The sequence below is a fragment of the Hyperoodon ampullatus genome (assembly GCF_949752795.1).
Source record: "Hyperoodon ampullatus genome assembly, chromosome: 14".
Classification (NCBI taxonomy): Eukaryota; Metazoa; Chordata; class Mammalia; order Artiodactyla; family Ziphiidae; genus Hyperoodon; species Hyperoodon ampullatus.
Genome location: NC_136927.1, coordinates 61158256 through 61185872, shown reverse-complemented (window position 1 = coordinate 61185872; position 27617 = coordinate 61158256). Strand labels below are relative to the sequence as shown.

The following is a 27617-nucleotide window of genomic DNA, read 5'->3' as shown; positions in this document are numbered from 1 at the left end:
GAGTTTCAGCTCATGACATACGAGGACCAGCTTTTTCCAAGGGTATCCACAGCCCTGAGAGATGCTCTGGGATAATCAGGGCCCATTTTCAAATAAATAAATTTGGGGAAAGCTGCCTACTCTAGCCCTTTCCTGGGCAGTCACTAAGCACATGACCACACTAATGGCTCTGACAAGGCCTGCAGCTAAGAATGCCTGTTCACGTTGACTTAACCTGGTGTTTCCCTCCCTCACTTGACCACAGGTACTTTTAGAGGGGAGTCCTAGTTATTCTCTCTGGAATATATTCTAGGACATTCAAGGGGTAAAGGAATCCCTCTTAGATCTCCTGGAGCCCCTGAGAAACCACGTCTGAGCTTTAGATGCTGGGGCCTAGGAGTGGTGGACAATGTGGGTGGAAATAACTCCCGTTATAGGGTGGATGCAGCTCCTTCAGTCCTGAACAGAAAGTTCAAGGACATCTCAAGGCTGAGAAAGCTTGGAACAAGAGATGGCCTTCCCAACAACCCAGGGACAGACCTTGGGCCTCCATCTGGGCAGTTTCCTGCCTGTAAATACCTTCCCGCCTGCCTCACATCCCACCATTCGTCGTGTATTCCTTTGAGGAGCCCAGTTAAATCTGTTCTCAGCTCATCCGGGGTACTGCGACCCTCAAGCTGGCCGGAGGGCCCTGCAGGATGCAGGAGAGAAGAGGAAATAGGGACAATGCAGAGGCAGGAACCCCCAAACACCCACCATTTCACAACTTGAGGGACAAAGGGAGGGAGGTGACTCTTCTGGACTCCTGGGGTAAGGAGGGCTGGCTCAGGGGACCCAGGGTGTCCAGGACAAGGTCCTGGCATGGTGTCCTGTGTTTGGGTCCAGCTCGTTCAGAGGATACCGCATCCAGGTCCTCCTGCAGGACCAGCCTCCAGGCGTGGCTTCTCCTTAGACGTCTGTGGGACGCACCATCATGCGAGTAGAACGCAGTGAGTAGCTGGGGCCTTGGAAGTAGTGCCAGCGGATGCCGTTGAGCTTGCGCACATGGTGGCGGGCCGGGTAGTAGATGCCATTGAGGTTTGAGAGGCCGCAGGCATCAAACCACCATCCTGGTAGAAGGGGAGTTAGAGGCTTTTGGGAGGTGGGGGCCCAGCCAGTGGGGTGAGGGCAGCCCCCTACCCCAAAGATGAATCAGGGCTGGTGGCTCCCCTGGGAAGCCAGCTCGCTGGAGACGGGGCTGGGTGGGAATGGGCATTGGCTGCTGGGGGAGGGAGGCTCCCAGACCCGCTGCTCAGTATGGGGCCTCCAGAGGCAGTGCACTCATGTCTGTCTCTCTGTGTCTCTCTTTGCTCTCCCTTACCCTACCTTTCTGGGTCTCTCTGTCTTTCACACACTCTGTCCATCTGTCTTTCTGTGGTCTGCATTTCTCTCTCCGTCTCTCCCTCTGTACTTCCCTCTGTCCCCGTGCAGCTCTGTGCCCAGCACTCTGCCTGTCCATCCTGATCTCTCTCTCGTCTCCACCTGTCCCTGTCTCTGTGTCTCTGGAGGCCTCCTCCGATCTCTGTCCTTCCCATTCTGTCTCTGATGTCTCTCCCTGCAGAAAACACTGCCTAAGCCAGAGCTGGTGGGCAGCCGCCCCTCTGCCCTCCACCCAGGTCTCCCACCTCCGGATCCTGCTCGGCCCGGGAGGAGGGTTGGGGAGGAAGTCTCAGGCCTGGGGTTGGGGCAGATTAGGCATTGTACCCCCCTAGGGTGCACCCTGGGCCCCACTCTCAGTGCTTCTCAGAGGTCTCAGAGGAGAACTGGTGATGCCAGCTTTAGGAGGAGGTGAGACCTTGGAGGGGACCTCAAAGACCCTGTCAGGGGGAAGGTATGGATGAGGCACAGCCAGGCCAGCCCGTGGGTGGGTGAGCCCCTGACCTGCACCCACTTCTTGATGGCACCTGGCTGCACAAGGACCCAAGTGGGGAGGGGATGGGGGTATTCAGCCAGGCGTGCCTGTGGGGAGGTGGGGCTTCACCCCGCCCCGCACCCACCTCCGGACAGCATCTGGGCGCACTTGCAGAGGCAGTTGTCGTTGTCTGCGTCGCGGGTGCTGAAGTTGGTGCCCTGCAGGACCAGGCTGCTCTGGCGCCCCGCCGAGCCGCTGTACCCACTCAGAGAAAGCCTGGAGGCCACCCGGAGGTGGTGATGGGAGAGGAGCCCAGAGTCAGGTTGGGGGTGGTTGCGGAAGGGGTCCCCCTCCGGTTGTGCTGAGGCATCTCCCCTCCCTGTCTGCTGCCTGCAGGGACAGAGCCCCCACCGCGTGCCAGGCCTCCCTCAGCTGGCTGAACCTGAGTCTTGGCCAGTTGTGAGAATGATCATGACAATATAATAATGAGGACCATGGCTAACATTTTCTTGAACATCTACTATGTGCCAGGCATTGTTTAAAGCACTTTACATGGGTTAATTCATTCTCATTTAATCCTCAAAATACCTTAGTATTCCCATTTTACAGAAGAGGAAACAGAGCTCCCAAGAGCCACAGGAGCCTGCCTGAGATCTCAGAACGAATGAGGGTGAGAGACAGATCCCAGCCCCATTTGGCCTGACTTGGGAGCTGTGCTCATTACCTTCCCAGCTGACCGTCTGGCAACCCCAGCCCTGTCACACCTCCTCACACCCACCCACGCCCTCCGGGAAGCCTTCCTTGACCACACCAGCCCACGTGGATCAGGGCCCTGAGGCACCCCCACTCCTGCAGCCAGCTGGGGAGGGTTTCTATTTCTTGGTCAGGCTATGAAGCCCTGGCGGGCACATCCAGGCCTGTGTGGTGATTATGACCACAAGTTCTGGGAGTAAAATGCCTGGATTCAAATCCCAGCTGTGCCGCTCGTCAGCTGTGTGGCCTTGGGCAGATTGCTTCGCCTCTCAGCTTCAGTTTCTTCATCTGTTAAAACGGTAACGATAGTATATTAACCGTCATTGTGATGGGGTGACCTCAGCGTGTGACAGGTGCAGGGCAGCACTGGCACACGGTAAGTGCCTGGCATGTTCGGTGCTTGTTGATTCGTCCCGTCCTGTCCCTGTGTTCCCAGCCTGTGTGCATGGCTGGCACAGGCTTCCACTGAGCCTGGCGGGAGAGAGTGTTGGGGGCTTGTAGCAGGGCAGGGGCTGCACTGGCAGCTGAGGCGGGAGCCAGTTTGGGAGCAATAGAAGGTTCTACGGGTGGAGGCAAGTGGACACCAGATGTAGCCAGGGCAGCTCAGGGATGCCCTGGTTCCCCAGGGCAGGGCCTGCGACATGCCCCCATTGGGATCCAGAGGGAATGTGGGGCCTGGGCATGAGGCCACCTCAGTCCCTGCACGTACCACCTGTGTTCTCTGTCTGTGGCGAGGGCAGGGCTGGCTCAGGGTGGCCAGTCGTGAAACCTTAACTGTACCCTTAAATATGCCACCCTGGGCTTGCATGAGTGGTGTTGCAAATCCCCCGCCAAGAGGCCTACCTGGCCAGGGGCTCCCTGGGGTGGGGACAGGCTGGCTGGCCCACCTGCTCATATGGTCCCAGCTTCTCCCTGTGGCCATTGAGGGCTCCATTTGAGGGCTCAGTCATGTCAGTTCAAGGCCAGGCTAAAGTTTGGGGTCACCTTTAGTCTGGGGCTGTGTGGAATCAGTGCTGGACAAAGCCGAATGATCTCATGGGGTCACTGCAGCAGCACTGGCCCCAAGTCCTCAGCCTCCCTTCCCCTCCTCTCTGGGAGCCAGAAGGGGGACCTGTGATCTCTAAGGGACCCTCAAGTCATGAGCCGGGAAGCCCTACTTGACCCATTGCTCAGATGCACTTTGGACATAATCATGGCTCAGGTCTGGGGAACACAAACATACACACGAGTCCTTGGACACCCCCAAGTGAGACGCAGGAGGTGCGTGAGTCTGTGTCTGAGGTCGTGAGCATCCGGATACAAGTCTCTGTGCCTGCGTGTTTATGTGTGCGTTTAAGTTTGTGCAGCAATCTTTATGGTGGGTCTGAGTGTGTGCTCTGGAATATGTCTTTGTGCCTGAGATTGTGTGCGTGTTTACCTGAGAGGGCTTCTCTGAGGCATGTTTGCACACATGCCTGGGTGTGTGTCTGTGCTTGTTTGTGTAGCTATGGCACTTGTGTGAGTCTGTGCCCTGAAGGTTCAAGTGTGTACCCCAGGGGTGTGGTGAGCCCCTCCACATGTGCTTGTGTGTCTGTGCATGTCCCTGTATATCTCTGTGTGTATCTTGTGCTTGTTGCCAGGTCTGGGTGTGTGGGCACCTCTGGGAGGCCTGTGCCTGGTGTCAGTGTGTGCCTGTGTCTTGTTTGTGCCTCCCCCATCCCGCTCTGTGGGCCACTTCTCTGCAGGCTATGCATGCACCCCAGCCGGGCTCCAGAGGGTTCCCATTATTGTGTCTGACAAATAAGGGTGCCCCTCCCACCCCGATGCCCATGCCCCAGCTTCTGACTGCCCAGGTTTCGCCACCTCTAGGCTTCCCTATGGGGATCCACCCCACCTCACCAGGCAGCTGACTCTGTACGGTGGGGACCCAGGGACAGCACCTGTTTCTGTCACTCTCCCCTTAGCCCTTCTCTGGCAGTTTCCAGGTCCCTATGTGTTTTCCAGGATCTTCCAAGCTTTTCCTGAATGAGCAGGGCCTATTCCTTATGATCCCCGGAGCCCTTGAAAGAGCCTTGCTCAGGTTTGGGGTTTCTGTGGCCAGCTGCATGTCAACTCTTCTTTCTGCCTTCTTTTCAGAATCTCCCTGCTGCTTTGGGAGCCCTTTCTATCCTCTCTCTGTCTGGAGAATGCCTACTCTTCATAGGCACCACCTCCTCCAGGGAGCCCTCCCCGATAGCGCAAGCATCTCTATGCCCCTGTGCTTTCCCCTTAGGCAGCTCCTGTCTTCTTGGGGGTGTGGGTTTGCTTGTGGAGACACTCACCCTCAGACACACACGACACACTGGACTGTGAACAACTTTGAGGGGTAGAGCTCAGGTCTGATTCTTCCACAAATGACCAGAGCCAGCCCATGCCTGGCACAGGGCAGGTGTTCAGTATATCATTATTATTATTTAGGGCTCTGCAAAGGGTCACATAGATGTGGGCCCTTTGAAACCTGAGCATAGCAGTCTGGAACCATGGGCAGGGAGCTCTCCATGCCTCAGATAAAAAGCCAGAGGCAGCGCATCAAATTCACAGAGGAGAGCACAGCAAGGGGTTCCAAATGTAACATACATGTATATGTTTGTATAAATGGACATAAATAATTGAGATATACATAGAGGCAGAAATATTATATTTCTGTCTTTGAATATATTGTTTGTATATCTCTAACGTTTATGTAACATTTACCACATGCTATGCGTTTTCTGCAGATTATCTCAATTATGACATAGATACTATATTTTACAGATGAGGAGACTGAGGCGCAGAGGGGTAAGTAACTTGTCTAAGGTCATGAATCCAACAAGTGATAGAGTCAGGGTTCATACCCAGGCAATCTGGCTCCAGGGCCATGTTATTTAGCACAATCAGATACTTTTCCCAATGTTTCTTCCCCAAGAAAAATGGCAGATACTGGACTTAGGGCCACAGAAGCTGCTGCCCAAGAATTGGGTCATGGAGATGAGGTTTAACTGTTACTTGTGTAGGAAAGGGAGGCTCCCCCAGCTTCCTGTTACGCACTTACCATGTCCCAGGCACTGGAGATGGGAACAGCAGTGAACTCGCACAGAGCAGTCCAGCCAAGTGTGTGAAGGGCTGGCTTGGGGACAGTAATTATAATATTATAATATAATGTTATAATATTATTTGCTGAACATCTACTAAGGGCCAGCATTAATGCTCTATGTGTAGTATCTCATTCAAGCTTCACAACACTTTCAATGAGGTAGGTATACCTATGGCACCAATTTTGCAGATGAGAAGGTGAAGGAACTTGCTCAGGGTCGCTCAGGGAGATAGGGATAAAGTCAGGATGTAAGCCTTGGCTTTGGTGGCCAGTGGCTTAAAGAGGAGTCAGCAGGGCGTTGTGGCTACTCCCTGGTCAGCTTAAGGAGTTGGAGGCATCCAGCTGAGCCCCGCCTAGCCCAGAGCCGGGGATGTTTCATTCAGCTCTAGACATTGCACTTTAAGGAGGAACATTATCAGACTGGGTTGGGTCCCATAGAAGGGATGTCAGAACCAGCTAGCTGGAGGAACCAGTGGCATTTAATAGAGGGGTTGGGGTCACATCACCGAGAAGCCCTCAGAGGTGGAATTAGGCATACAATGCAGGCGGACAGAGAGTCATCAGAGATTCTTTGGGAGGAAGTGACCTTCCCATCAGTGAAGGCATTCCAGCATGGCTGGATGATGAGTGTGGCTGTGAGGAGGTTCTAGCATCATGTGAAGAACCAGATGACATGTGAGGTCCTTTGCGGCCCTAGAGCATGAGTCTATGAATTCAATTCTGTCCTGGTTCCAAGATAGCTTATCTTTAAGATCCTTGAGTTTCTGAGAGACGTAACATTATGTAGGAGAAACACCATGAGTTTTGGCAGCAAAACTGAGTTCAAAACCAGGCCCTACCTGTTTTTTAACTTTGGGCAGGGGACTTAAGCGTTTCCATATCGCTAAAGCAGGTACAGCAATGCTTACCTCAGAAGGTTGTGGGGAGGATTAAATGGAGTCATGTGCCTGGAACATAATAGGTGCTCAAGAAATGTTCATTCCTTTTCCTGAACAGAGCCAAGAACCAGGCTGAGGGAGGGGTGAGAGGCCTTGATGATTTTATAATGTGCTCATATTTAAGCCTATCCTGTGGTTAAGAAGCAGAGGTACAGAGAAGCCCACTTGACTTGCCTGAGTTCACACACTGAGCTGGAGCAGAGCCAGAATGAGCCCAGTTCCTCTGATTCCCAGCCTGGAATTTCCACCTCACCCCACAGCATAGGACAGGCTGGGAAAGTCACCTCCCCACTTCTGGGCCTCTGTAAAATGATTGCCTCGGGGTGACTGACCTAGGAAGGCCACTTCCTGTTCCTGGTATGGCATTGTCAGCAACATTCTCACCACCTCACCCAGTGGCCAGGATGTGATGAGTGCTAACCAGCTGCCTCCAGATCCCATGACGTGTGCCCAAATGGGGGACAGATGGCAGGAACTGGAGACGCCCAGGGACTGACCGTTGGTGCATACTCTGTAGCCACTAGCCCAGGACTCCCAGCCCACCCATGAGCCTGGGCCCCAAGCCCACCTGTACAGCTGCCCCTCGCTGCCCAGCTGGAAATGCTCATACTGGGCGTAGGCCTCGTTGCCTTCCCAATCTTGCAGCTCCACGCGCAGAGAGTATGCTGCCCTGCTGGTGAGCTGGTGCACCACCTCGTTACCTAACCAGTGCTCCCCGGCTGGGTTGCCAAAGCCCTGGGGAAGAGGAGAATGCGGGTAGGCTGCATGCCGAGGAGGAAGGCTATGCCTCTGGTTAAGGAGCTGGGCTGGGCTGGGCTCTGGGGACACTTACCCAAAACCACTTTGCTAGGAGCTCCCCAACTCCTAGAGCAAAAAGACTAAGACTTTTGTGAATGTAAAAGCCTGTTAAAAATAAGTGAAGTCACATGAATCATAATTGAAATCTTTGAAGTTCAAGAACAGGCAAAAAAGAAGAAGTCTGTGGTGGTAGAAGTCAGAATAGCTACTACCTTTAGGGGAGTCTTGACTTGGAGGGGACACAAGGAGGGTTTCTGGGGTGCTGGAAGTGTTGTATATCTAGCTTTGAATGGTGGTCACATGGGTGAATACATATGTGAAAATTCACTGAGTCTTACACTTAAGGTTTGTGCACTTAGCTGCATGAATGTTACATCTCAATTAAAAAATTAAAAACTTAAATCAGCTGCATAAGTGGTAGAGCAAACATTGTTCAGTGACATAGCAGCCACTGCAATATTTCATTAACATAGGAATGTAAAGCTAAGAGCATTGGGAGTCACCAGTGTCCCAGAGTGACACGTGACCAATGCCCTTGGCCAGAACAATAATTCAGCACCGAGGACAGGGCACACCTAAACCCCACTCCCCATTTTAGTCATGCTGTACCACTTATTAGCCTAATGGTTAATATTCAGCAGTCTTTTGTGTATTTCTGCTTCTGAGCACCCTAGTTCTCTTTGCCATTTGAATGATTCTTTTTTTTTTTTTTTTTTTTTTTGCGGTACGCGGGCCTCTCACTGTTGTGGCCTCTCCCTTTGTGGAGCACAGGCTCTGGACGCGCAGGCTCAGCGGCCATGGCTCACGGGCCCAGCTGCTCCGCGGCATGTGGGATCCTCCCGGACCGGGGCACGAACCTGTGTCCCCCGCATTGGCAGGCAGACTCTCAACCACTGCGCCACCAGGGAAGCCCTTGAATGATTCTTTAAAACCCAATTGGTTCAAGAACACTCATAGATTAATTTGGTACTTTTAAAAAAGTATTTATCAAATGCACAGCAAGCAGACACACAAGAAATAGTATTGTTGTATTTCTGTGTATCTTTTTCTATTTCTTTTGCTCTTAAAAACTTTAAGAGCTTTTAAGTCAGCTTGCCAAAAATCCTTTATCCAAAATTTAATTAAAAAATTGGAAGACAATCAGGCACTATTCCTTGTCTTGTAAAATGCATGGGGTCTTTAAGCCAGCAATTCTGAATTTAAAAAATCTCTCCTGCAGATGTAGTCATGTGTGTGTGCTAAGACAAAGACATTCATTTAAGCAATGCAGCCAGGGGTGAGCAGCAGAGGTCACTTTTTTCTGTTCCCTTTTTTGTATTCTTTAAACATTTTTAGCAAGGTATATGTATTATCTTTTCCAAAAATTAAAACAAAATAAAACTTAAACTTTCATTCTTAGGATATATGTCAGGACTTGCAAAAAGAGGGTTCAGTTTCGGGTGATGGAGTCCCTGATAGCGTATTTGCACTGGCCAAATCTGTTTGAAGGCAGTTGGTTTAGGTAGGCTGATTTTTTTTTTTTTTTTTTTTTTTTTGCGGTAGGCGGGCCTCTCACTGTTGTGGCCTCTCCCCTTGCGGAGCACAGGCTCCGGAGCACAGGCTCAGTGGCCATGGCTCACGGGCCCAGCCGCTCCGCGGCATGTGGGATCTTCCCAGACCGGGGCACGAACCCGTGTCCCCTGCATCGGCAGGCGGACTCCCAACCACTGCGCCACCAGGGAAGCCCTAGGCTGATTTTTTTTCTGAGAAGGGTTGGGGGCAAACCAGACCCCTGCCCACAACCCACTTCCTGCCCCAGGTTTTAGGGCTGACAAGCTCCTCCCCAGGGCAGAAATGTTACCTGTTTGTAATCCTTCCAGTTCCGTTGGAAATTCATGCTGCCATTCTCACGGCGCTGGATGAGGGTCCACCCACCTCCACTGGCCTCCATGTCACAGAACACCTGGAGGAAATTGGGGAGGTAGGAAGTTGGAAGCCCCAGGAGGCAGCCAGAAGCCAGGTCTGGGCCAGCCCAAGGGTGATTTGGCTGACAGAACCTCACAGAGCAACAGGTGAGCTTGGTGGTCAAGGGCATCCCAAGGATCCAGGTCCAAATCCCCCACCCGTTGTCTTCATTTTTCTAAAATGGTGGGCAAGTGATGTCCTCTCGGAGCCTTCTTTTCCTCAGTTGTAAAATGAGGATGTTAATACCTTAACCTTTTTGTGCCTCAGTTTCTCATCTGCACACTGGGATTGTTGTGAAAATTAAATGAGATTTGTCATCCATCAAAAGAACAGAGCCTGGCACATAACATACTAGGAACTCAGTAAATGGAGGCCTTGTTATTATTGCAGGGTTGCTGTAAGAATTAAATGCCAAGAGGTGTAAAGTGCTTGGCACATGGTGTAGACTCAGGAAATGTTATTACAGGGGTTCCCTGGTGGCCTAATGGTTAGGATCCTGTGCTTTCATTATGGAAGCCCAGGTTCGATCCCTGGTTGGGGAACCATCCTGGATGTCGGGTGGCATGGCCAAAATACAAAAAAAAAAAAAAAAAAAAAAAAGGAAATGTTATTACATTCAGCAGACAAATGTTTTCTGAGCACTTACTAGGTGCCAGGTTCCATTCAAGGCATGGGGAATGCCAATATGGATAAGAAAGAATGATTCTTTCTTTCAAAGAACTTACCATCCACCACAATCACATCTTTCAGTTTAACTTTTGTTCACATATTATTTTTTCCAGCCAGCTCAGTACATTTCAATGTTTGATGAGGAAACACTTGGTGCCTGCCCCTGTACTAGGTGAATCAGAGACAAATCAAAGATAAATTAACCCCCAGGGCTGGCTTGGTCTGGAGGAGGCTAGCAGACTGATAGGGCTAGGTCTGGTAAGGCTGGCAGACTATTGAATAGGAACATTTGGGCAGCTACAAAGAGAGTTCCCAAGAAGGAGTCACGGGGCAATCCTGGAAAGCTTCCCAGGGGAGGTGGCATTGGAACAAGGCTTTGGATGATGATGTGCTTGCCAGAAAGAGATGAGTGGGAATAGTGTTTCCAGTGGAGGGAGCAGCAGGAGTAGAGGCTCTGAGATGGTGAAGGTCTGCTCAGGGAGAGAAGCCAGTGGCATCTGTTGTGAGGGTAGCAGAGGTTGCAGGAAGGGAAACTGAGGCCCAGAGAAGGGAAGGGACTTGCTCAAGGCAAATGAGTCAAAAGTAAAGCTGAGGTTTGAGCCCAGATCTCTTGCCTCCCAGGCCAGCTCTTCCCCCTCTATAAGTGTTCCCAAATTTTAGTTATTCACACCTTCCCAAATTCCACCAAATTCCACCACAGCTGAACTAATTTCATATAAAGTATTTACTTTAAAAATGGTATCTTTCATAGAGAGTGGACTTGAGGACACGGGGAGGGGGAAGGGTAAGCTGGGACGAAGTGAGAGAGTGGCATGGACATATATACACTACCAAATGTAAAATAGATAGCTAGTGGGAAGCAGCCGCAAAGCACCGGGAGATCAGCTCCGGGCTTTGTGACCACCTAGGGGGGTGGGATAGGGAGGTGGGAGGGAGACGCAAGAGAGAGGAGATATGGGGACATATGTATATGTATAGCTGATTCACTTTGTTATACAGCAGAAACTAACACACCATTGAAAAGCAATTATACTCCAATAAAGATGTTAAAAAAATAGTCTTTTTTTTTTTTTTACTTAAATAAATACTCAGACTAAATGCATCTTAAAAGGAAATCTTATTAGTACCATAGAGGGAAAATTAGTAACACTTGCCTTTATTCAGATAATTGTAAATATATATATAATGAAAACAAAATAGTGTTACAAAATTCTAGCTAGAGATTGAGGGTCTGATCTCTCTTTGTTGAAAGGGGGATTTAGCAGGTGTGTGAGAACTGTTAAAGATAATCTGAGCCATTCTCCTTGATATATTCAGCAGGGTTGAAAGAAAACTGAAAAGGGAATATGAAGTGGGAAGACTGGCTAGTTGTTCCCCAAACTCTTCCACTTCTGGGCCTGGCCCCCAAACCCTCTCTCCTGACATCCACATTTTCCCTTGACTGCTCTCCCCCTACACATCTGATAACTGGACCTCAAAGTTCTGGGTAACCTTGGGAGCCACTCACTGAAGATGGTGGAGCTTCCATCAGCCCCGGTCTCTAATTTCCCACATAAAGCAAGCTCCCACACCTGCCTTCAGCTGGACTGTAAGTAAATTAGAAATAAACTTCTTTGTGTTAAGCCCCTGGAACTGAATTTCTTGCAGGTTTGTTTGCTGTATCAGCTAGCATTATCTGAACCAACACAGAACCATTTATTGCTATTCCAACTTAAAGCATCCCAGGAAAACATGCTGGAGAAGGATGCATGGCCAACTTTGGGAACTTCTGCTTTAACTGCATGATCTGACCCCTGAATGTGTGGGGGCTCCAGAGGGTAGGGTCACCCCCACCTTCTCTGGAATCTCAGATGTTGGACAAGGCCTGGACGTGATGTTGGTGGGGGCAGGGCGGGGTGGGGTGGAGGGTTGTCTGAGAGTCCTTTGGCTCAGCACCCTCTGATAGCCTCAGGCCTCAGGGAGCCCCCTAACCTTTCTGGGCTCTGTCACATTGGCCACATGGATGGTGTAGATGCCACTGGCATTGGCTCCGGAGCGCTGGATCTCTGCACAGTCCTGGAACACCTGCTCAGCTGCCCTCATGGAGGCTGCAATGGGACAAGGTAAAAACAATTGGAAGTGAGCTAAGGAGAGAGGGAAGGGGTCAGGTGGGCACTCCCGTCTGCTCTGTGCCAGGTTCTGGGCTGGGAGGCGTTGGGGAGAGGGAGATGTATCGGACCCTGGAAGGTTTCCCAGAGGAGCTGACAGTGAGCTGGCACCTGGATGAGGAGCAGAGGCCACCCAGGTGGAGAAGGGGCGAGGGTCTCAGGCAGAGGGAACAGCATATGCACGGGCTCCAAGGCGGGAACAGTCCTGTGTGTGCAGGGATCGGGGTGTGGTGAGGGGAATTTGGCTGAGGCCACGAAGAGGAGATGACTGACACCCAGATCCAGAGCTAAGGCCAGAGGGAGCTCTGGCTCTTTGATGGACCAGAGAGCATCATTAAGGAAGGAGAGATGAGGCTGAGATTTCAGCCTTGAATGCCAGGCCGAGGAGCCCAGACTGTGCAGAAGAAGAGCCCTCTGACCAGAGGATAGAGCAGAGATTGGAGGGGATGAGACTCAGAGCAGGAAGGCCAGAGATGAGGCTGCTAGAGTCTTCCAGGACAGGTAATTGGGTCTTGAACTCCACTGAGGTACTTCCGCATTTCACAGACCAGGAAACTGAGGCCCAAAAGTGAGGTAAATGGCTCAAGGGCACACAGCTGGGTCGGGTGGGAGGGGCTGGGCAGGACTTTCCCTCTCTCCAGGTCTTATGGGGGATTTGTCCTTGGAGCTCCCTCGGGTAAGAGACCCAGGGTCCCCTCCACAGCCCACTCTACTAGCTGGATATCCCTGCAGCTCTTAGGTGGGTCCCCCTCATTATGCCCTCCCTGGGAGCTGACCTCTGGCCTCAAGGGAGAATATTAATTTAATGGCCAAATCCCACCAGGGCTCTGGAGGCCTCCAGGCTTAACCTGAAAAAAGTGACTGTTGGTAAATAGACTACAGAGGTTTCAAACACCCTCTCTGGCTCCTTTTTTGGGATCCAATTAGAGGTTTGGGCTATGATTCCACCAGAAACCAATCTTTGGGTAGGTGGGTATCCAAGGATAGGGCTAAAGTTCCAGATGGATAGGTATCCTGACCAGTGAGGAACCAGGAAGCTACCAAGGGGTGGGACTTCCTGTTTTGGCCTCATTCTTGAACCTGGATCCTGGGTTCTGGAGCTGAGGCCCTGTTGAAATGAGGCTGTTATTCCCAGATCACAGATGAAGGGACAAAGGCCCCAAATCCATCCCAGTCTGTGCACAAACATTCCCTGGGCAGGGTCTCCACGGCCCCATCTGCCAGCCCCCTGGTCCCTGGGGAACTGGAGTCTAGCCAAGCCTGGTAGGTTGCTGGCCTAGAGGTGAGCTGGGACAGGCCCAACTTTCCCAGCTAGGCAAGGGCAGAGCTAGGAGCTGGCCTCAGATTTCCAGCCACTCTTCTCAGGGTCTGTCCACTATTGTTTTCCTTAGTCAACAACAATAGCCTTAACGACAATCATAGCAATAAAAGTGAAATACCCACCATGCATTGTAGGGTTTCTTAGCCAGGTACTGTCAGGGGCAGTCTGGGGCCAGGAAAAGTATTTTCAGGGAGCATAAGAGGAAGGATGGACCAGTATTGACATGCAACATAGTTTGGCCTCAGCCTGGACCCCCCCTTAATCTTTGTACTTAATCAGCTTCACCCCCTTTTGGCCCTAGGCACCATGCTCAGCCCCTTCATGTGTATGAACTCATCTGATGCTCTGTGCCAGAACTCTGAGAGATAGGAGCTATTATTATTCCTATTTTATAGGTGAGGAAAATCAAGGCTCTGAGATGTTAAATGATCTGTGCAAAGTGCCAGTGCTAGTAAGTGAAGGAGCCAGAGCTTGAACTCTGGTCCATTTGACTGGAGTACCCTTCCTACTACCCACCTCCCCTTGGGTCTCCACCACTGAGCCCATACAAGGCTGGACAAACAGACCTCGTTAACGAATGCTGCTTCTGATACCATGCGTGGGTTAGGTCTTTTCTACCTGTGTCCCCGTCCTTCTAACCTTCTGAATGCCCTGAGTTCTCCACCCCTTGCCAGCCTCCAACTGCCTAGGACAAAGCTGTGCAGAGAGGGGGTTCAGGCTTCCTGCTGGCCTTCATGGATGCCTGGTTCCTGTGCCCGTCTCCATCCAATCTTCTGTTCTACACCTGGTGACTAATATTCCTCCAGTTTCTCCATCTAGACAGTAGGGAGAAACAACCCGTAGTGCCTCTCCCTGGTGACAGTGGGGCAGGACAGGCGTTTGGTCAAAGGGTGCCTGAGGCAAAGTCCCCTATACAACCTCTCACCCAGACTGGTGAGCAGACGTTGGGCCACAGCTGGAGACTGGGTTAGCGGTGAGCCTGTGGGGAGAAGTGTTGGGCCCAGGCCCCATGCCTTTGGCTGAGCTACAGGATTAATTTAGGCAGCCTCATTGCTACGGCTCTATGCACAAGCCAGTGATGGGTTTGGGTCACTCCTAATCTCATGGTTTGGACGGTGTTCACCTCTCTTGCCTGTGGCTACCTCAGGCCTCACACCCCTATCTGGTGGGGCCTGCCTAACTTAGATGAGCCATGGTACCATCCTCTGTCTCTAAATCGCTGCCAGCCATAGTGTCTGGAATCCATCACTATTGCTTTTTTTTTTTTTTGGCTGCATTGGGTCTTCGTTGCTGCGTGCGGGCTTTCTCTAGTTGTGGCGAGCGGGGGCTACTCTTCCTTGTGGTGCGTGGGCTTCTCATTGTGGTGGCTTCTCTTACTGTGGAGCACGGGCTCTAGGCATGTGGGCTTCAGTGGTGCAGCACGGGCTTAGTTGCCCCGCGGCATGTGGGACCTTCCCGGAGGACCAGGGATCGAATCCATGTCCCCTGCATTGGCAGGTGGATTCTTAACCACTGGAAACTTCGGGAACACTGCTAGCAGGGCATCTAGCACATAGTAGGCACTTAACAAATATGTATTTCCTCCTCCTTCCCTCAGAGACCCACAGACAGGGGTTGGGCATCTTTTGCATGAGACAGTTGTGGAACTCTGCTGTTCACAGCTGTATCCGCAGCACCCAGCACCGGGTCTGGCTCAGTAAGTGCTTGTTGACTGCGTGATTGAAGCTGGAAATGAGTGATTGAAGTCGGTCCCATTAGAAGTGAGGGCTGGGGAGTGGGGCCGGCCATTGTCCTCCTTTCTCAGAAGCCTGGGCCACAGGTGCCTCTTGGGCTTAGGGGCTGGGGGCATTAGGGTGAGAGAAGTCCTTGGGAGGCATTGAGTCCAACCTTTCCATTCTGCAGATAGGGAAACTGAGGCCTGGGGAGCGGGGCAAGCCCAAGCAAGTGAGGATGGAGGGTGGATCGTGGACCCCGGACTCCTCCGTCTGGGCTGGTGGTATCCTCCTTATTATCATCGCCTCCATTAAACGCATGGGGAAACGAAGGCCTAGAGAGGGACAGGGGTACGGTCAAGGTCACACATGGAGTCGGGGAAAGAGTCTGGATTGGTTCCTCTTAGGACTGTTGTCGTCACCATTATTACTACTGTTTGGTGTTATTTCTGTTTCACAGGTGGGGGCGGGGGGTGGTCTTTCCCGAGGTAGCTTCCAGGACTAGCGTGAACCGGGAGGGTAAGCGGGGTCTCCCACCCCTCTCCTCCCCTCCTCCCGCACCTGGGGGGCCCACTTTGCTCACCCGGGCTCTGGGCCACGACGCGCACCAGGCGCTGCACCGACTCCAGCAGCTGGCTCTGCTGGCGCTGCAGGAGGCTGGAGTTGCTGCTGGCGGCGCGCAGGCTGCGCTCAAGGCCGGCGAGGGCGCCGCTCTGGCGGCCCAGCAGGCGCCGCAGCCGCTCCTTCTCGCCGCGGAGGCTGGCCAGCTCCGCCTGCTGCTGCGTCTCCAGGGCCTGCACCCGCGTCTCCAGCGCGCTGCGGGGCGGGGGCGCACAGGCGTGAACCCGCCGTCCCCACCTTGCAGGCACACTCGCGGGCTTTCCCCTGGGCCCCGGGGTGAGGCTCAGACCCGCACTGAGGCTCAGAGCGGTAGCGTCCCGCCCAGGGTTACACAGCGCGGAGGTCCACGCCCACAGAGAGCACAGAGTGAGGAGGGGAGGAAAGAGAGACCTGGCCTTGGAGTAAAATGGATTGGAGTCCAGTAGGGAAAAGAGGTGGGGTGGGAGGGACACAGCAGCAACCTGGTAGCCATTATCAAATCCCAAATATGCGTGCCCTTTGACCTAGCTGTCCACTTACCAGAGATAACCTCCAGGGAGCATGGGCGTGAATGCCCTTTGGAGGATGGGTTGTAATAGGGAAAAACAAAACAGCCAAAATGCCAACAGCCAGGACTGGCTGAGTCTGTTCTGTTCTGGTGTCCCTGGAAATGTTCTGGAGCGGTGAAGAGGAAGGAGGCTGAGAGCATTTGCTCAGAATTGGAAAGATGCCGGGGACTTGGAGTGGGTGCCCTGGCGCATCAGTACCTCTGGTCTAACCCCACATGTGGGAACTTAAAAGAGAAAGAAAAAGGTATGAATGTAAATGTAGAGGGATACTGGGGAGCTTATAGGAAAAGGCGTGGATGGACACGTGGAAGGACATAGTGGCCCCTGTGTTTCTAGCGAATGTGAAAGAAAATCCACTAAGTGCTGTTACTTCTGCAGAGCAGGTTTGAGCAGATGGGGGTGGAGAGGAGAGGGTGGGTGGAGGGGACTGACCTTCCCTTTCATTTTGCACAGGTCTCTATTGTCTGATAAGTAAGATTGTCTAATAAGCATGAGGCATGTTTGTAATGAGTTTTTAAAAAAGAGTCTTAAAACAGAAAGAAGCTTTTGACTCAGCTCTTGCACTTTTGGCATTTTATCCTACAGATTTGCTCACATGTGTGTGCAATAAGATATGGGAATGTTATTCATAGCATCACTGGTTGGAATCGTAAAAGACTGGAATGACCTCAATACCCATTAATTGGGGACTGGGAAACAAATGCGGGGACAGCCATACAGTGGAACATTATGCAGCTGGAGGAAAGAACGGGCAAGCGTGTCATGCAGTTATGGAACCATCTCTAGGACAACTGAAAAAACGAGACAAAAAACCAATGTGCCAAGGAGTAGTCTGCTTCACTTGGGTTTAAAAAGGGACTGTGCATACATATTTGCCTCTGCTGTGGGTGGGCGGGTGGCTGAGGGATAGGGGTAGGAGGGAGATGTTTTCCTATACATGAGGCTATGCCAACCCATTCTCCAGACTAAGAAAATGAGTCCAGCCAGGGCAGGAGGAATTTTCCCTGGACCCCAAATTATGTCTCAGGAAAAGAGAGAATTTGGGCACACTGGATTCTAGAATTTTAGCTGTCTCCATGGGCCAAGAGCTTATGGATGATATCCTCCATCTTCACTGGTCTCTAGGCACTTGGTAATTCAATTCAGAGTGATTGATAGTGTCCCAGCCCTTCCCCCCTCAGGGTGGAGAGTAAGAATAAGAAGGTGCACAAACTATCATTAACGGTCCCCAGATCACAGGGAGCTGGAGGATCCTTATGCCTTATCTTGACCCAGCACGTGAGCAACAGTAACATCTCGCCCTGTACACAGGCCTGTGGCTGCTTTGGTGCCTCCTCCAGCAGACTGACCTTGGCAGTGTTTTCTCTACTCAGCTCGAAACCAAGATGAAATCAGCTTCAGATGTCCATGTCTCTGCCTTATCTGTACCCCAGGACTCTTTCTTTCTTTGTAATTTAAAGGGTGTTCCCCGTGTGTGTCTTTGCTTATAAATGCAGAGACTGTCTGCTAATGCAGAAAAGAAACTGGTCACTGTGGTTGCTTCTGGGAAGGAGAGTTGGTAGATGAGATCAGATTTATGTATTTACAAATAAGTAAATCAAATTAAAATGTACAGGGTGAATTGTATGGTATGTAAATGGTAGTTCAATAAAGCTGTTAAAATTCATGAAATAAATAAAGGAAGAAAGAAAAGAAGGAAAGAAAAAGAGAGAGAGGGAGAGAGAGAGGGAGAGACAGAAAGAACAGAGAAAGAATCAGCGTGTCTTGAGCCCCAGGAAAATGCCTGTCCCCTGTTCCACCCAGGACGGGGTAGCCAGGCCCCATGCCTGCCTGGCCGCCAGCCCCAAGGTCCACATTCACTTTCGGCTTCAGTCTGATCCCCAGCCCTGGTTTCAGTCTTTCCCCCAGCCCTGGTCACGTCCCAGCTTTAGCTCCAGCCCTAGTCCCCCAAGTGTCCCCTCACTCCAGTCTTAATCCAGGCCCCTAGCTCTGGCCCCATCCCCCAGCCCAGGCACTAGCCCAAGTCCAACTTCCAACCTCGACCCCGGCCCGAGCCCAGCCCTGGCTGGCTCTGGTGCTCACCCTCGGTCTCAAGCCCACTTGGGTCCCAGCTGGCCCTGGCCCTCAGCCCAGGTCCCAGCCCTTGTCCCTGTCCAGTGCCAGGGTGCCAGTGCCCACCTGTTGTGGCCCTGAAGCCGGTGGAGCTCGTGGCCCTGCAGCAGCAGCTGCTTCTCCAGCTTGTTGGTGGACAGTGAGGTCTCCAGAAGCTGGATCTCCATTCTCGATGTCTGGTTCAGAACCTGTCCCGGCGAGTGGGGGGGTGGGGGGAGGTGGGGGCCCATGTAAGCTCTGCAGGAGCCCTGCCAACTGCCACACACCTGACCTTGGGCCCTGCCATTCCAGAAACTTGCTGACCTATTTCCACCCTCTCAGTATTTCCTCACTCACTCACTCACTCACTCACAGACCCTAACTGAGCTTATGATCTGCTTCTTAAATTTCCTCTTCCCCATCACTGCATGGCAGTTCCGTTCCTCCTGCTGCTCGGACCCCAGCAGGAGTCACCCTTGACCCACCCCCCCATATCTCATCCATCAGAAGGTCCCATCAGCTCCACCTTCCAAATGGGTACCTGACCGCTTCCCTGCACTTCCCCGCCCCCACTCAGGCCCCCGGCTCCATCTCCCGCTGTACCCGGGCCAGCCTACTCACAGGGCTCTCTGCTCCTGCCCTTGCTCCCTGCAGCCCTTGGCTGCTCGGTAGTCTGAGGCAGACTTAAAAAGCAGCCCCTATGCTCAAAATCTCCCTGTGGCTCCCACCTCACACGGCAGTGGCCTGCAAAGCCCTGTGATGCCATCTGCCCCCATCCCCTGTCTGAGCCCACCAGTCTCCCTGGGTCACTCCAGCCATACCAGCCTCCCTGACGCTCCTGGAGCTTGCCAGCACCATTCCACCCCTGGGCCTTTGCATATACTGTTCTCCCTGTCGGGAAGGTTCTCCCAGTAAGCCTGGCTCCAATCCTACCCTCCCAGTGGTGCCTTCCTGGCCGTACTGTCTAAACTTGCAACTCGCCCCTCCCGCCACTCCCGGCACACACTCCCCACTGATCTCGTCCATGCTACTTTCTCCCTAGTGCTACCACCATCTCACACACATATGTTATTTATCCTGTTTGTTTTTTTGGTGCTCGTTAGAAAGGAAGCTTCATGGGGGTGAGGATCCATGCCTGTTTTATTTACTGCTGTAAGCTAGAACCAGGCCCATCCAACAGTGCCTGGTACATAGTAGGGTTTAACAAACATGTGCCCATTTGTCAGTGTCTTTTCAGCCATTCACTTACCCTTTCATTTAAATTCCTGTCCTCTCCTTCCCTCTCGGCTGCTCCCTGTGGCCTCCTCTTTTAGAGTCATTGGCCCCCTGAGTTCTAATGAATTGTTTATTATCCATCTTCCCCTGGAGCACTGTGAGTCCTTTGCGGGGGGTGTGTGTGCTGCTGCATCCCCTCATCTCATTGCTCAGCACGGACCCGGACACTGGAGTCACAGAGGCAGAAGAGCCAAACCCAGTGTCTACCCTCCCCGCTCTCCCTACCCTGGGCTCATGGCCTTGTGGGAGAACGTTTTGTAATGGGGTCATCAGGGAGGAGTCCCAGGAGGCTACAGGGTCAGAGGAGGCCCTGACCTCACCCAGGGACAGGGGTCAGGGCAAGATGACTGGGGCTGTGAGCCAGCCTGGCCTGCCACAGGCCCCACAGTGCTGCCCCCTCACTCTCCGGTACCTGAGCCTCCACGTCGGTCAGCTTGCGGGTCTGGGCGGTGGTCTGGTTCAGGAGGCTGGTGCCCAGCTCCAGCATGGTGGCTGTCTGGTTCTGGACCATATGCTGCTGGGCCTGCGCCAGCTCCAACCTCAGGTTCATCTGGATGTACCTTTCTAGCTGTGGGGAGACAGACAGTGGGCTGGGGTCATGGGTAGGGCCTGGGGGGAGGCTCCTGTCCCTTCCATATGTCCCCATGGAAGGACATAGAGCAACCAGGGGCATCCTCCACTCAGCAGCCAGAGGGATCCTGTTAAACCTAAGTCAAATCACATTTCTCCTCTGCTCAAAACCCTCCCAGGGTTCCTGTCTCTCTCAGAGGGAAAGCCAAAATCCTCTCTGACCACAGGTTCTTTCATGACCTGGCCTCCTGCTACCACTCTGATTTCCTCTCCTTGCCTTCTCTCCCTCACTCAGCTCCAGACACACTGGCCTCTGTAACACCCCTCCAACAGAGCAAGCACACAACCACCTCAGGGTGTTTGCACATGCTGTTCCCTCTGTGTGGATCCTCCCCACTCGCACACCATCTACAAGGCTCACTCCCTCATGCCATTTCAGGTCTCTTCCTACCATTTATCACTCCCTGACTTTGTATTACATATTTATCTGTTTATTGCCTTTTAAAATTTACCTTTGGAATGTCAGTGCCATGAAGCAAGGGGCTTGGTCTTGCTTTATCTCCATATCTAGCACAATGCTTATCTTACAGTGGGTGCTCAAAAAAAATGTGTTCAATGAGTCAATGAAAAGGGGAAGCAGCAAGGGTCAGAGCATAGCGTCCAGTGTCATGCCCGTTACCCAGCTTCCTAGGGCTGAGTCAGTAGCAGGAAGTAGGGATGCATCTTTCCCCGTACAAGAGTTTGCAGGTCCATCAACCAAGCTGGACTTTCTATTTTTTGGCTCCCTCCATCTGTGAAATGGAGCTGAACTGGCCAGTCTCCAAGGGTTCTCCCAGCTCAGATGTTCTGGGATCTGACAAGCTAATGTTCATTTCTTTGACAGGGTGGCTCTCTTTCCCAAGAGTAGGAGAAACTGGTCTGGTGTGAGGCCAGGATCAAATTGCAAAGGTGAACAGCATGTTCTCAGGGCTCAGTGCCTGAAGGCAGAGAGCCGGTGCCCCTCCTCCACTCCCTGTCCATTTGGCATACTTGCTGGCCTCTTGCCACACTCTCTATCCCCCAGCCCTGGCTCCTTCCCTTCTCCTGTCAGTCTTCCAGGAGGTCCAAAAGGGCAGCTCCCAGGGTCCCTGGGAAGACTGGTGCTTCCAAGAGAGAGGCAGTGACCTTGGCCGGGGGTCAGGTTTCAGCTGCTTGTTCCTTAGTCTCTTCCATCTCAAGTGTCTGCTCCCATACCTTCCTCCCGTGAGTGCTTTAGAAGGGGCATGGTCCATTGTAGTGCAATGTTAAATCCTGAAGGGGGCGCAAGTGGTGTCGATTAGAGCAGTGGTTCTCAAATTGTGGTCCTTGTGGCAGCATCGCCAGGGAGCTTGTGAGAAATGCAAGTTTCTAGGTCCCACTCCAGACCTACTGAATCAGAAATTCTGTGGAGAGGCCCAGCCAGCTGATGCTCGCTTAAGTGTGAGAACCCGTGGTGCAGAGGTCACAAAGGGGACCTGAGGACCAGGGAAACAAGTATGTCCGAGCTTCTCAAGCCTTTGTCCCTTTGGCCCCTTCTTTCCTCCTCTGCACCATCAGTGCCCCACCCCCACCAGCACACACATGTGCTCCAAGGGCTCTCAGCTAAAAATTAAAGAAAAAAAATATCCTTGACTCCACAGCCCCCTCTATCTGTGTCTCCAGTTTCTCTGCTCCCCCAAACAACAAAACTTCTTGAACAAGTTGTCTCCATTTTCACCTCCATTCCCACGCTCACCTTTTAATTTTTTTATTTTTAATAAATAAATAAATTAATTAATTTTGGGGCTGTGGCATGTGGGATCTTTGTTCCCCAACCAGGGATCGAACCCTTGCTCCCTGCAGTGGAAGCATGGAGTCTTAACCACTGGACCACCAGGAAGTCCCCACCTTTTAAAAAAATTAAGAATGTCATTCTGGTGTACTTCACGCACACACACAAAGCATAAAGAATAGTATAATAAAATCTGTGTATTTACCACACTCAAGAAAAAAATACAATCCATATTGTTGAATCCTGTGCACCCGCCGACCTATCCACAGCCTCACGGAGCCACTTCACTCTTTTTTTTTTTGCGGTACGTGGGCCTCTCACTGCTGTGGCCTCTCCCGTCGCGGAGCACAGGCTCCGGACGCGCAGGCTCAGCGGTCATGGCTCACGGGCCCAGCCACTCCACGGCATGTGGGATCTTCCTGGACCGGGGCACGAACCCGTGTCCCCTGCATCGGCAGGCAGACTCTCAACCACTGCGCCACCAGGGAAGCCCCCCTTCACTCTTTAACGCACCTTGTTATAACCCTCCTTGACAAGGGAGGGTCAGGGGACACTTCTATGCCCTCAGCTTACTCTCCACCTCAGCAGCAGTCAACCCATATGGCCGCTCCCTTTTTCTGGAAGTATTTCCCAGATGTATCCTCCCCGAGTTTTCCTTCTCCCCTCCTCTGTCCTTTGCCCTCCCCTCCCATCAACCCCTCTCTGAGTCCTCCTTTTTCAGGCTTCGTAGGGAGCTCTCATAAGCCCCATCCTGGGCCCTTGTCAAGGGTGTTTACGTTCTCTCCCTAGGTCAAGGGTGCTTAATGGGGGACCACAGGGCCTGTGAAGAGAATTCAGGGGGTCCATGAACTTGGATGAGAGAAAAATTACATTTTTGATCACTAACCTGTAATTAAAATTTGGTATTTCCTTCAATTATGAGCATAGGCCCCAAATCATAACACTGTTAGTTGATTCTACAACTTCATTACCAATAGAAATCACAACTATTTTCACGTCACAGCACCGATGTTACAGTATCTTAAAATATTATATTGATCATCACTTCAGAATGACAGACATTCTCAAACCCACCACTGGATAATGTGACAACTATGGCACAGATTCAATTTTTAATGTTTTGATTATAATCGCCATATCACTGGGTGTTCTTATGCTTTTATTTTATGCATTTAAAAGTAATATTCTGAAAAGGGATCCATAAGCTCCACCCAGGACCAGATGGCAAAGTGCCCAAGGCCCCAGATGCATCAGGGCCCTGCCACTCCAGTGGGTCCTAGGATTTTCACATCCCCCTACGTGCTGACTGCGCAGTCTCCATCCCACCCAGATTTCTCCCCTGAATGTCCCACTAGCTTGCCATTGCCACCCGGCCTTCCAAAAGCATCTCAGGCAGAAGCATCCAACACATAACCCTTGATTCCCCAGCTCCCACAGCACCCCGTCCCTGCCACCCCACCCCATTCTCCTCCCTCTTTCCCATCACAGTAAATGGTCTCACTCAGTACTTAAGCCCCAAACCCAGACTTCATCCTTGACTCTTTCTGTCACCCACCGCACTCAATCCACTAGCAAGTTCTGGTCACCATGATCCTAATGTGAGTTGCCAATCTGTTCACTTCCCTGCACCCTGGGCCGGGCTGCCAGCATACCCACAGGTCAGCCTCCCTGCCACGCCTCTATCAACACTCTGGGGATTCTAACATGTGGCCCAGCGTGCATTCATGTGCACAAGCGTAAGCAGAGCTATACTGAGGCTGCTCTCAGACTAGCGCATGTGTCACAAGCCTGGTTTAAAATATAGACTCCCAGGCCCTGAGCTTCTGCTCCACAGAAACAGCAAGTTTATTCCTGCCATGAGACCTTCTCAAGCCTCTCCCCCAAGAGTCTCATTTGCAGATGGTCAAACTGAGACCCAGAAGACTTGCCGAAGGTCACCAGCTGGTGGGCTGTGTTCCAAGACTCCTCAGGTCTGCAGAGCAGGGTAGCTTGGGATCCTCTCGAGCGATGGGAGCTCCCTAAGCACTCTTATTAGTCCCCCACTTGTCCTGTGGCTGCCAATGGCTGGGTGGGGCGAAGGCCACCCACAGCTGGGGCCCATCACCCAATTTGCCATGCATGCTCATGGGCCCTAGGATGGGTAATCTGGACAAGATGGGCACCGTTCAGCCAGTCCTTCAGCTCTGGTGACTTATGTCAGCCTGTGTGGTGGGAGCTGGGCCCAGCCTGGGCTCAGGCACCAGCTGGAAGGGTGGAGGAAGGACCCCCATGGAGAAACTGGCCTTGGTGGGATCTGCCCCGTCCCGCCCCCACCCCCAACGCAGGACTGGACCTCCCCATTCTCTGCCACCCTCATGCTGGTAAACTCTCAGGGCTGAGATGGGGGGAATGGGGCTCTGAACTCCCACCACCCCTCTGGCCTGCAAAGAGGCTGATCTTTGGCCCTTGAGCTACTCCCTCTCCCCTTGGCCCTGGGTTTGACTTCTGGCTCTGCTACGCTCTAGCTGTGGGCCTCTAGCAGGTGAGGGCTACCTTTCTCTGAGCCTCGCTTTACCAACCTGTGACACGGGGACAGTAAACCCTGCTCCTTGTTGGGGAGGGGGCATTTGAAAAGGGCCTTGAAGGAAAGGAAAGGAGGTTTGTTTTTTTTTTTTTTTGGCGGTACGCGGGCCTCTCACTGTTGTGGCCTCTCCCGTTGCGGAGCACAGGCTCCGGACGTACAGGCCCAGCGGCCATGGCTCACGGGCCTAGCCGCTCCGCGGCATGTGGGATCTTCCCAGACGGGGGCACGAACCCTTGTCCCCTGCATCGGCAGGCGGACTCTCAACCACTACGCCACCAGGGAAGCCCAGGAAAGGAGTTTTGACAGGCAGGGCCTGGGGGAAGAAGGAGGCTACCTTGGACAGACTAGGGATGAGCATGTAGGCATGAGCAGCCTCAGTGGCCAAGGGCATCTGCTCAAGCCAGCTTTTCCCCTGCATTATCTAAATGAAAAAGACTTCAACTGGTAAATGCATAAACAACTGTGGTCCATTCATCCAATGAGCTCTACTCAGCAATAAAAAGGAATGAATTACTGATGCATGCGACAACACGGAGGCATCTCCAATTATGCTGCACGAAAAAAGCCAGACTCAAAAGTCTACATACTGTAGGATTCTATTTATATGACTTTCTGGAAAAGTCAGAATTAGTTGTTGTCAGGGGCTAGGGCCTGGGGGTAGGGATTCACAGCAAGGGGACACAGGGGAAATTTTGGGGGTGTTGGCAATATTCTATATCATGTGATGGTGGTTACATGACTATGTACATTTGTCAAAATTCATAGAACTGTACATTAAAAGAGTGAATTTCACTGTACCCACATATTGAGACTATATCTCAATATAAAAAAAACCTAGCAACACAAGGTTCTATAAAATGTCCCATATAAAAATGTGTTATAATAATAAATGTGTTTCCTCAAGCTAATCCCTCACCATCTGAGTTTCATTCATGTATTCACTCAGAAATTATTTCCTGAGCATCCCATCTTGGGATGGAGTTAGGGTGAAGCAGGACAGGCTGAACCCTGGCCCCAGGGTAGGAAGAGCAGAGATTAGAGCCTAAGGAAGGAGAAAGGGCCTCAGCAGGGGTCCCTCAGGCACTGGGCCCCAGGCAGGGAGGGATACAGGAGCAGAGACATGGCGAGCCTGGAGGACATGCAGGGCCCAGTCAGCCCAGCCCCATTTCACATACAGGGAAACTGAGGCCCCAATCAGGAAAGTAACTTGCAGGAAGTTACACACAGGAGCTACTGCCCTGTCTAGCCAGACATATGGACATCTGGAAGGTCAGAGCTTTGACGGTTTTGTGCATGTGTTTCAATTTAAATGCAAATTTTTGTAATGTTAATTTTAATTATTTTTCGAATGGGTAATATAAGCCCTGCCCTGTTTCCCCTACTCACAGGCCACTGAAGGGGCTTCCAGGTTTCCTCTCAGAGAAACTCTAAGCATGTACCAGCGGTAAGTATGCTTATATCCCCCTGCTTTTAGTCTATAAAAATGTCAGCTCACCATGTTGCCCCTACATCTTTTTTCTTAATATAATTTGGAGATTGTTCTAGATTCATCCAGGGAGATTCGCCTTGCTGTTTTAACAGCCTCCCACTGTTTGCTTATAGCTAGGCTGTAGGTTATTTCCAGGCTTTTGCCATCACACCAGGGCTGCTGGGAACATCCTGTCCACTTGTCATTAACTCTCTTGCAAGGCTGCTTGGGGATAAATCCCTTAAACCAGAACTGCCGAGTTTAAGGGTGTGTACACTAGTGATGTGGACAAACTGCCCTGGGCAGAGGTTGTGTCTGTGGTTCCCACACTGCGTCTGGAGGAGGGGCCCTGAGCCAGGGTGTTACCTACTCGAATCCTCCAACACACATCCACACGCCCCTATCTCAGGAGCTCCCAGAGCTTCTCCTGTCAGCTCCCTTCTGACTTTCAGGTCTGCCCATAAGTGTCACCTCCTCTGAGAAACGTTCCTTAGCCACCCCATCAAAGGTAACTGCACCCCAACCCTACTCCAACAGCCATGACGGTGGTTTCTTCACAGCATGTCATGCATCTGAAATCACTGCAGTCATTTCCTATTTGTCTCTTCCCCCCACAGGAATATCAGCCCCAGGAGCGCAGGGCTGCCCTGTTCATGGCCACGCCCTCTGTGCCTCTAACAGTGCCAGGCACATACGAGGTGCTCAGAAACTATTTGTTAAAAAGAACAAATAGGTCCATTTTATGTAAGGAGCACCGGATTTCCACTGAATCATTGTTTGGCTGCTAGAAATAAGTTTGGACATACTAACCCAGCCCCAGTTGCCCCTGGAGCCCTGTGAGAGGTATGGCCAGAGGGCCAGAGTGCTGGGCAGACCACTGGTCCAAGGGCAGGAAGAAAAGGGGAAGAAATGCCGCACAGAGACTGGAGGGCAGGGGGGCAGGAGCCAAGGGAGGCCCACGGCAAGGGAGGGAGCCAGCTTGTGGTATCTGCAGGAGGAATGTTCCAGAAACCTGACACAGTCTCGGGGCTCATTCGTCTGTTCGACAAACTCATTCAGAAGTGCCAGGACTCTTGCGGGGCACTGGGGAGAGAGCGGTAACCAGGGCAGGCTGGTTCCTGCTTGAGGAGGGGTGCCAGGGGTGACCCCAAGGGCCTTACTTAGCCCATTTAGTCCTTGGTCTCATCGCTCCCATTTCACAGATGAGGAAAAGAAGCACAGAGGAGATGAGCCCGTCCCCCAAGTCTCACAGCTTGGGAGTGGCAGAGGCTGGCTTGGGACACAGGCCTTCGGGCTCCTGAGACCACAGCCTTCACCACTCCAGCGGGCTGCTTGTAGCAGCCAGACTCCAAGGCAGCCCTGACGATCACCCTCCCAGTACTCATGCCCCAGTGTAGTCAGACTGGCCAGTGTGACCAACAGGACACTGTAGAAATGTTGGTGGTGAGC

The 27617-nt window shown here is 52.1% G+C and overlaps 1 protein-coding gene across 1 annotated transcript in view; it reads right to left on the bottom strand.

Moving 5' to 3' along the window:
* Nucleotides 1-927: 927 nt before the first annotated feature.
* ANGPT4 (angiopoietin 4) overlaps nucleotides 928-27617 on the bottom strand; it is a gene marked incomplete at both ends in the record, with an annotated part of 39091 nt that continues 12401 nt past the window's right edge. The window contains 8 exons of the mRNA XM_079718402.1: nucleotides 928-1088; nucleotides 2016-2146; nucleotides 7221-7387; nucleotides 9291-9392; nucleotides 12035-12150; nucleotides 15827-16059; nucleotides 18591-18712; nucleotides 20191-20346. Coding sequence (XP_079574528.1) covers nucleotides 928-1088; nucleotides 2016-2146; nucleotides 7221-7387; nucleotides 9291-9392; nucleotides 12035-12150; nucleotides 15827-16059; nucleotides 18591-18712; nucleotides 20191-20346 — 1188 coding nt within the window. The remainder of the gene's footprint in view (nucleotides 1089-2015; nucleotides 2147-7220; nucleotides 7388-9290; nucleotides 9393-12034; nucleotides 12151-15826; nucleotides 16060-18590; nucleotides 18713-20190; nucleotides 20347-27617) is intronic.